Source organism: Acanthopagrus latus, chromosome 8 (assembly GCF_904848185.1).
Source record: "Acanthopagrus latus isolate v.2019 chromosome 8, fAcaLat1.1, whole genome shotgun sequence".
NCBI classification, from domain to species: Eukaryota; Metazoa; Chordata; class Actinopteri; order Spariformes; family Sparidae; genus Acanthopagrus; species Acanthopagrus latus.
In genome coordinates this window covers 12,012,611-12,022,456 of record NC_051046.1, presented here as the reverse complement: position 1 = coordinate 12,022,456, position 9,846 = coordinate 12,012,611, and the positions used below count along the sequence as shown (strand labels likewise).

At 40.4% G+C, this 9,846-nt stretch overlaps 1 protein-coding gene across 1 annotated transcript; it reads left to right on the top strand.

Annotated features, from left to right (window-relative positions):
- Window positions 1–887: 887 nt before the first annotated feature.
- On the top strand, window positions 888–9,773 carry sigirr (single immunoglobulin and toll-interleukin 1 receptor (TIR) domain). Its single transcript, XM_037108293.1, has 10 exons — window positions 888–1,140; window positions 3,266–3,544; window positions 3,768–3,975; window positions 4,269–4,399; window positions 5,176–5,316; window positions 5,412–5,555; window positions 5,824–5,926; window positions 6,093–6,243; window positions 7,122–7,299; window positions 9,098–9,773. Exons 1-10 carry the CDS (start codon window positions 1,071–1,073, stop codon window positions 9,268–9,270), a joined length of 1,578 nt encoding a protein of 525 aa, XP_036964188.1. The 5' UTR covers window positions 888–1,070; the 3' UTR covers window positions 9,271–9,773.
- Window positions 9,774–9,846: the final 73 nt, after the last annotated feature.

The following is a 9,846-nucleotide window of genomic DNA, read 5'->3' as shown; positions in this document are numbered from 1 at the left end:
AACAAGACTAATGTACAGTACAAATTAGTTGGTAGAAAGAAAAAAATAGTAGTTTAAAGGCTTAATAACAAAGTGTCAAAGAATATGTGCATGAATGTAAAAGAAAAATAGCTTGTAAGATCAATTTATATAAATCAAAGATTGTTAAATACTAAAACTATCACTCAAGTCACTACAATAAACCAAAGGCCACTGAAAACATGCATGTGATGTTTTTTTTCTTCTTTTAACAACCTGGTAATCCAAAGTGCGTCCTGTACAAAGTGCCTACATTTGAGCACTAGTAGAGCAGTAGGTTAACTTCAGGGATGCAGTGTATTTGTATACACACCCGTGTGTATGCATATCCCATGGTAGGTCATTATTATGAGAGTAAAAATGTATTATGAGATTTTAAAAAATCATGATTATGGGATCCATTCTGAGATTTACATTCTGAGTCCAGCTTGAGATGAGTGAACAGATATGCTTAGACTAAATGTCATAATTCAAGTTTATTAGATAACAAGTCATTATGAGATTTATGTCATATATGACTTTTTATGACTCAATATGAATCCTTCTATCTCATGATTTCGACGAATGATCTAATTATAATGACTACGTCTCATTATTTTTTGTTTTTTTTTGTGAACTTTCTATTACATACCTTTGGCTTTTTTAATTATAATAAGTCTACATAATAAATCAGTTTTCGTCCTTTATTATTATTATTTATATTAATTTAACTGGAGGAAAATGGCTTCCGTACAGGTGGGTGTATCCTGTTTTAGTTTCCCTCCACCAGCTGCCTTCACTTTTTATAGTTTCACCGTAGTGCAGGTGAAAGCCGGTGCACGCGTCACGTGACCCCGGGGAGCCAATAGGCAGCAGAGTTTCAGGTCTCTACAGGTGCAGGTGATCACCCAGAAGCCTTACGTCTACACAGTCGCCTCTGCCGCTCTGCCCCTCGTAACTAAACTGTAATAAAGTAACGCTTTAAGTTACTTACAGACAGTGATGTAGGTCAGGTCAGATCTTCTCTCGGTTCATTTCTCACCTGAGGAAGAGGAGGAGGAAGACTGCGGCTCATGGCTGTGATTTACGTCGCTTTCTTGTTGGTGTGCTGTGTTCAGTGGGACGAGACTTTCCTCGCAGCCGGTAAGGAAGAATAAAATGTATTTACTGGAATCATATGAATGTTTTTATTGTTTACTCTAGTTGTAAATACTCCGAGTGTGTTGATAGTTGTAGAATTCGGGGTTATTGTTTAATGAAATATGAGTCATTCAGACTGACGGGATGCTGGCTGGGTAAAGACGGGGTCAGTACACATGTGGTCAAGTGTGTGTGTGTGTGTGTGTGTGTGTGTGTGTGTGTGTGTGTGTGTGTGTGTGTGTGTGTGTGTGTGTGTGTGCAGGGTCAGTACCTGACACAGTCACATGATGTTGCCTGGCAACATGGAGACCAGACCCGGACTTTGGATCCGGATGTATGTCCATTTGTTTTAAAACAAGGGAAATAAAACAAATGCAAGTCAGAGAGGGACGAGAGAAGGAACGGAGAGAGGGACCTGAAAGGAACCAGGGAGGGAACAGAGACAGGAACCTGAGAGGGCAGTCGCTCGGGTTATTTGTCGGTTTTGGTCACCAACAGTCACGATGTGCGCATGCGCAGAACAGCCTGAAGAATAGGTTTCGACCGGGCAGTCGTCATTAGTGAGGCTGTCTCAGATGTGTCTTAAATGTGAGCTGATACAGGAACAGTCAGCTTATGTGAGAGTTGTACCCACCGAATATGTCCACAGACAGCAAAGTGCTGCCATCCCAGTCAGCAAAAAGCACTTTGCTCTCAGTCTGCCAGGGTGAAAGAGTAAACAAGTTCACCTCCATGCACCATTAGACACTCAGTGTTCAGCCAAAAGCTACTCCACAGTCTTCTGAAGCTCCTCAGGCTGTACTCAAAGTCAAGGAAAACCACGTCTTCTGTATTTGTTGCTGCCTGTATTTGATTACATAACATGAAGTAGAGACGTGACAATATAATACAGGTAACACTATGACATGACAGACACATTAAATACAGCTTTTATTTTTTTATTTGAGTCATTATAAAGTCAGTTCAGGCCAGGTCATGGCAGGTTGCAGCTCAGGTGTTAATGTCATGTCATTGACCGTAGCTGCTTATCCCTTTCCATGGGGTCACAGGGTGTTGCTACTGGAGCCAATCCCAGCCTTGTCTCAGGGCAAGGGCAGGGTACTCCCTGGACAAGTCGCCAGCTCATCGCAGGGCCCTCACTGATGAGCAATGTGGGGTTCAAAGACACTTTGACAATTTGAACTAGTGACCTCTCGATCACTAGTCGACCTGCTCTACCCGCTGAGCTACAGCCGCCCCTCAGGTGTTAATGTCACAGCAAATCCTGGCCTCATAAAGGATCAGTGCTCTGTGTCTAGAGCTGCACAATTAATTGATTAATCAATTAGTTGTCAATAAAGTTGTAGCCATATGCCACTTTCAATGTATACTGTAATACATACTACAAATGAACATTTGTTTGCATGTGTTAATGAATTATCCCATAAAAAACGTAAACGTATATATTTACTATATTTAAAGATGATATTAGATGATGATAATACGGGTTGACTGACTGGCTTTTTCAAGGCCGATACAGATTATTATAAATCGAGGAGACAGAATCATTTTATGACCGATATTCATTTGCAGTAAAATGAAGCTCTCTGTGTCAACAACCATGGTGGTCTAAAGTACAATTTTTTTCAAGTGCTTTACTTGAGTACTTCAATTTACTACTAATGCTCTACTTTACTCAATCATCATTATCTCAGTATACTGGCACTGCTACCAAATAGTGTCTTAAAAACACCATGCTTATAATCAAGATCCATGCATTTTTCCCTCAGAAATTAACAAAAAATCAAAAGAACACAATCTCACAACGTTAAAGAGAGTGAGAAAAAAAATTCCTTCATCTGTCTCTTTTTACCTTGATCTGAACTTAAAATCAATGGGGTTTATTCTGAGCCGAGACTCATCCTCCATATGAGTTTTGTGTAAATCCGTTCAGTTGTTTTTGTTTAATCCTGCTGATGAACCAACAAACTAACAGATGAAAACATGACCTCCTTGGTGGAGGTCGAAACCAGCAGTTGCAGCTCTGAATGTGTCCCTGACTTGAGTCACTTTTTGTGCAGAAATAGTCTGATTGTTGCATCATTAATGTAACAAAGACTATTCTAATTCCCTCTTTCTCTATTTGTAGCTCAGACCTGTGTGGATGAGAGCAGGTTTAAAGAGCAGGTGCTCTATGTGGGGCAGCAGAAGCCTCCATTTCGGTTGGACTGCCCCCTGGAGCTTGTTCAGCCCCAGAGCTCCCCGCAGCTCAAGCTGACCTGGCAGAAGGACTGCCAGCAGCTCGTCGCCCAGGAAGGGAAGGCCTCCCTGGAGTTCTCCAGCCTCAGCTTGGAGGACCAAGGGAATTACACATGTATGCTACAGGACAACAGCACCGCCTCGTTCACTGTGCGTCTCATAGTTAAAGGTACATATTATGCCCATGTGTGAGTGCAATGAAGTCATCTGTGGCTCTCTCTGTAAAATGTTATTTGTCCCTGCAGTAAACGCAGAGTTTTCATGTAGTTGAAGAGGCTAGTTGAACAGTCACACCTACAGGAAGGCTTTTTGTTTCAACCTGCTGTGCGGTGCACATGAAGGCCCCTATTGTCTGGAGTGAGCACAGATAACAGTGGTATGTCTTCACACAGAGTCCCAGTGCTCCAAAGCCCCAGAGTTTAAACCTGACGGGGGCCAGACCAGACTCTGGAGGAATGTGGGATCTTCTGTGATACTGAACTGCACCGCCCTCCTCCTCTGGGACCCGACAGAGGAGCAATGTGACACCACGCTGCAGTGGAGCAAAGATGGCCAACCCCTCGCCAATCACACACTCTACATGCAGAATACTTCTTCATGGTGATTTGAAGCTTTTAAGACATCAGTTTTTCATCATTTATAGTGTAAAGCCCTGATTCCAAAAACATTGGGAAGCTGTGTAAACCAAAAATGAAACGTGATTGTCTGAGATGAATACATGGGCCTGGGGACTCTTCATAAAACAGTTGTCACTAAACACAGTTTGTTTGAAAGTAATCTTTTAATTTTTTGGTTACCCCGCCTCCTAACATTTCTGGAATCTGGGTTGTACCTGCCTCAAGAAAACTGTCTGAGAGCAGAAGTAAGCTCAAGTTTCCTGGCCTACTTTTCAGGTCTCCTGTTGCCGGCCAGCTGATGGTAAACAGTCTCCTGGTGATCACCCTCAGACAGCTGGACGATTTTGGACTCTACAGCTGCACAGTCAGGAACTTTTCCTCTGACTTTCGCCTCGACAGTTCAATAAGTAAGATGAGTGAACATACCATCCTGCATATGTTGGGTCTTTTACGTGCTGTCCTGCAACTAGTGTATCTATCTAAAACAATTACCCCCTGAAAAAATTATAGCAGACAAACACACACACTCAACACAAACACAAACAGTTAATCAGCTGTCCTTTGGCTCATGACCAGTATTTCCAGATAATTTATTTTGCAGATATGTAAAAATGCGTGTCACTGGCCATGTGAATGTTCCTGTTTTTGTCAGACAAGGTGTCCCAAAGGTTACCAGTCCCTCCCCCTTAGGTAAGAGACCCTCTGCAGGTGTCAGTGTAACTGGAGGGTGTAGTGATTAGATTGGAGTCGGGTAACCTTCAGTCACACACACACACACACACACACACACACACACACACACACACACACACACACACACACACACACTTGACCTCCATGTCAAATTTCAGCCTCCTACAGTGAAAACTGTGACCACCAAAGGGTGGGGATATTTGCATGGACCAACCGGCTGACCTGCCATGCAAACAGGACAAAGTTGATTGGAGAAAATAGTGAATAGGTGCCATATATAAATAGAAGCACCAGTCATGTCTTGGATCTATGCCAGAAAGTACATTGTAGACATGATGCATCAAAACTATGATGAGAAAGTCAGTCAGCAACGTACACCATGATGACTCACTCACAGTAGATGGACTGAAGGGTTTTACATATTTAAAATAGTTGCATACTTTTTAAATTTTAATATTGGTTGATTATTTGATGCTTACTTCCTGCTCAGACAGCCCCAGCCACACAGCTGCTGTCATTGCAGCCATCCTCCTCCTCCTCCTCCTGGCTGTAGCTGCTCTTGTGTACTCCAGGTGTCACCTGAACATCAAACTCTGGTACAAGAACTCATACGGAGAATATGAACTCAATGGTGAGACTTCTGTTGATGTGATATGAGGTTTCAATACTTGTGTATAAGACAGTAATAATAACACAACGGGTGTGTTTGTGTTTCCATGTCCTCAGATGGCAAATTATATGATGCCTATATCTCCTATGTGAACAATGATCATGACAGGAAGTTTGTCAACTTTATTCTCAAACCTCACCTGGAGAATAAAAATATATACAAGGTGCATCTGAATGACAACGAGATCCTACCTGGCTCAGGTAAGACTTCTGATGTACAAAATATTGTTCATAAAGTTTGTGTTGACTTTAATCTTCATAATGCAGGATTTTAAGATTCTGCTGTCACAATCATTATCATGATATCCTGCAGCTTGATAAACCAATTTGAAAAAACTGCAACATTTGCAACACATGAACAACACACATCAGTTTCTCTCGTGTTCATTTTGAGACCTTCCAGCCTCCTTGGTAACAAATTGTTCCCTTTTAACACTGATCTATGAATGACAGCATTATGTGTCCCCAGAACCCTCTGCAGAGCTGCTGATGAACATGAGTCGCTCTCGCCGTCTGATCGTGTTGCTCTCTCACGCTTACCTTGATCAGGACTGGTGCTCCAATAACTTCAGGTCAGACACGCAGATTAATTTGAATGTTGAAACAAACAGCACTTCATATTTTGTGTAAAACAAATTCCAGTGGCATCATTATAATACACCACATGGGGTCAGTGTTTGCTGCTGTTTACTGCAGCGTCTACACTGTGTCCCATCATGATGTACTGTGTGTTTTCAGACAGGGCCTTCTGCACTTGTTGGAGATATGTGAACGTCCCATCCTCATCATGTTGGATGGTCAGTGCAAACGCATGAGGCCTGAGATCAAGCAGTTGCTCAGTGAGCATCAGCACTGCCTCACCATACTCACCTGGAGGCACAACTCCGTGGTAAGATACTGTATATGTACTGTAACATATGTACAGTAGAAGTATGTGCAAAATTTGTAGTATGTAGAATATCTCCCCTTGAAGCCACTATTACATTGAATTAATTATGTGAAAAGGCATTTTTAAGATCTCTAAAAGCGTCTGAAAACTGCTTTAAATTTGAAGTATTTTTCTTAAAGACTAAATTAATGGGCAGCAATCAGAGTTCAGAAAAACATTTAGTGAGTATTTAACATTTAAAAACTCACTAATCTTGATCAGCTTCCTTATGGCCATGCGGGTTTGGTTTGATCAGATAACACTCAATAGAAAGTGAGGCTGGTCTCACTCTTTGATTCAAAACTGGCTGAATACTGATTGTGCACAAAAGTATCGCCTTCCTCCAGCTGACCCCAGTATATGAAAGGCCATTGAGATTAACAGGGTCAAAAGTATCATATTGGTAAGTTGATGTATTAATGCAGTGGAAATTATTTTGTAGCTGTTGCAAGATCAGAACAAAAAAAGCACATTGTCATCTTTACTTGCAATCAGACACCATCTTTGGTTGGTTGACTTATTTAGCCAAAATAATCACTTCCTGGCGCCAGAGGTTTCTGGCACTGTGAAGGGATCATAAAAATTTGCGTTGTTTGAATAATGAGTCAGTAGTCAGTAATGTCAGTTTATTGCTGCAGGTATCATTCATATTATTGTGATGTCAGCCTGTAGTGTGACCTGATTCTCAACCTAATTAAGATGGTGTATTCTTTTGTCTTGTAAAATAACTTGATGAAGGCCAGCGTACCAAAATGTTGCTGTTGTTAAAGTTTTGCTCTGTGTAGCTGTGGCAGGTAAAAGCATTTCTGTCTCTTGTCACATGCACTCGGTGTGCACAGATTCCCTCCTCAGTCTTCTGGAAGGAACTCGCCTTAGCGATGCCTCGCAAAGTCGTCTTCCACAGTGAGTCTGCAGGCGACGCTCAGACGATGCTACAAGATGACAAAGATCCCATGCTGACCCTCAACCCTGACTATCTGGACTGCAGCTCAGACACTGACCCTGCTGGAGATCTGGGTAAGAACCAGGGATACTGGACCAGACCAGTCCTCAAGCACTATTGTTAGGTGTACTCTTTACATGAATATAATTATGCAAAAAAACATTTGCGTAAATGAAAAATGCCATTCATTGTTTTGCACATGCAAATGAAGAAATGCCTACCAACGCTGCAAGTTAAATGTAATTTAAACTTGTAAAGGTACTAACACTGATCCAGAGATGTAAATGCTTGAATATAAAACATTATAGCCTGAGACTTTTTCTCTTTGTCAGCACGCAGTGTGCCATTACAACCTGATCTGCATGATCTAATTTGAGACTAGTTTGAATCAACAAACACAGACTCATGTACAGTTAATCTTTAACCTCAGAACTAGTAAATCACATGACACGATGAGGTTGGACATCTGCTTGAGCATCTTGTCTGTGATGTTTTGTATCAAGATGTGAAGTCAATATAAAGGCGAAATGCTTTCATGTTAGAGGAACAGCTCAGCATTAGAAGAAGAGCAGACGCATTAGATGAATAGATCGATATCACAGTTTTATTCTACTCTTAATCATGAAACTACAGGCAGTTAGCTTAACAAAGAATGAAAACATGGACACAGCTAACCTGGGTCCGTCCAAAAGGCAACAAAATCTGCCTACCAGCACATCTAAAGCTCACTAATTGAAACGTAACAACTTGTTTGTGTTTTTTAAAGAGTTGAATTTTAATATCTTGGGATAAATCCAGTCTAGCTTTTTCCCCATTTCCAGTCTTCATGCTTGGCTGTTATGTTTAGAATTACAAAACTGCCAAGTGTGGCTACTAACAAGTTGAGGCCAGCTCAATTTTGATTTGAATCACGTCACCTCCGTCACTCAGCAACAAGTTTCCTGCATCAGTTTGTCGCTTCATATCGCCAAAAAAGTACATGTGGTCTGTGGTTTTGTGCCTGCACACACTATAACCTAACTGGCTGCTGGCTGTGGCTCAATAATGAATCAGGAGTGGAGATGTTTGTTTTTTATACCAGTTGGACAAGTACACTTTACAATTTTTGGGTGAGGGTAAAGAAAAGGTATTAAAGGAAAACGGAAAGTGAACAGAAATTAGAGTTGTGTCGATCTCCAAAAGCAAGAAAGCTATATATATATATATATATATATATATATATAAATATATATATATATATAAAAATATATATATATATATATATATATATATATATATATATATATATATATATATATATATATATATATATATATATATATATATGTATATATATATATATATATATATACATATATATACATACATACATACATACATACATACATACATACATACACATATATACATACATACATACACATATATACATACATACATACACATATATACATACATATATATTTACATATATATGTATAGCTCAGTTAGCTGTGCAGCCAGTGGTCAGGACTGGGCACTCAGAGGGGTTTTAAGAGAAAGGATGGGCTGGGGCACACTGGTTATATTCCCTGCAATACTTGATGCATGATTTGCATTCATACATTTTTTTTCTTGTATTTAATTTCCTATGTATTGCTTCTTTAATGAGTCAAGGTGGGTCATATTATCCCTGTATGGTAAAACAGAATGTTACCCTTAAATGTGTCTTTACCTGGTGGTGCAAAAAAGTTAACATGACCAAAACCAAGTCATTGAAGTTCATGGGAGAATGATATATAATGTTACAGCTCCAACAGTTAATCAGTGAAAATATAATGCCCTTGCTTTGTTAAGGATACATGTTTCATCTTTTTTGTCTTTTTGTTATAGGGCTGCGTCTCCCTGTGTACAAGGCTCTGGCCTGTAAAGCTCCTGTCCTCCCCGCTGCTACCATCACTGCAGCTGAGCCCAAACCCTTGGACATCGACGTATCGGACCTGGGATCACGCAACTACGGAGCTCGCTCAGACTTCTACTGCCTTGTCACTGAGGAGGACATGTGATCCACGTCCCCTCGTTTGTGTCTTTCCTGTACAGTGTGTCGTTAAAATCAAAGTGTTACCGTCATTGTTTCTAACTACCAAAGACTTTTTTGATGTTTTTTTTACTGATTTTACTGTTATGAAGAAATTATGTAAATTATCTGTGTCAATCAGGAGAATAATTAACATATGTATCTATATATCATTTTTTAATGATTTTTATTTCACAGCCAAGGTTTCTCATGAAGTCCCCAGCAGAGGGCAGAGCAATGTCAGAAAAGATTGCTGCTTTGGTTTTTCTTGTCTTAATCTGACAGCTGACAGAAAAAAAAAATATTAGAGGTTCCTAAAGTCAGATTTGAACACTTGTATCCATTTGTACGTCAGATAGCGCAGGAGGACGCTCACGACTGAAGAATTCACAGTTCTTGACCTTTTCTGCACAGGTGGAGGCTTTGTTTGTGTGATGTAACCCTGCTATGATGACAACATGGCAGTCACGCTAATAAAGCAGATTGACTAAATGTCTGTCTATTACTCTGCAGGGCCTGATGATCTCTGTCCTCATGGAGCAATGGTTACCTGCAGTGAAATAAG

What these genes read in the sequence shown, in the direction of transcription:
- sigirr (XM_037108293.1), top strand. Translation starts at nt 1,071, where the DNA reads ATGGCTGTGATTTACGTCGCTTTCTTGTTGGTGTGCTGTGTTCAGTGG. An exon ending in CGGAGAATATGAACTCAATG is followed by an intron (nt 5,317 to 5,411) that starts GTGAGACTTCTG and finishes CCATGTCCTCAG; the next exon opens with ATGGCAAATTATATGATGCC. An exon ending in CCTGGAGGCACAACTCCGTG is followed by an intron (nt 6,244 to 7,121) that starts GTAAGATACTGT and finishes CGGTGTGCACAG; the next exon opens with ATTCCCTCCTCAGTCTTCTG.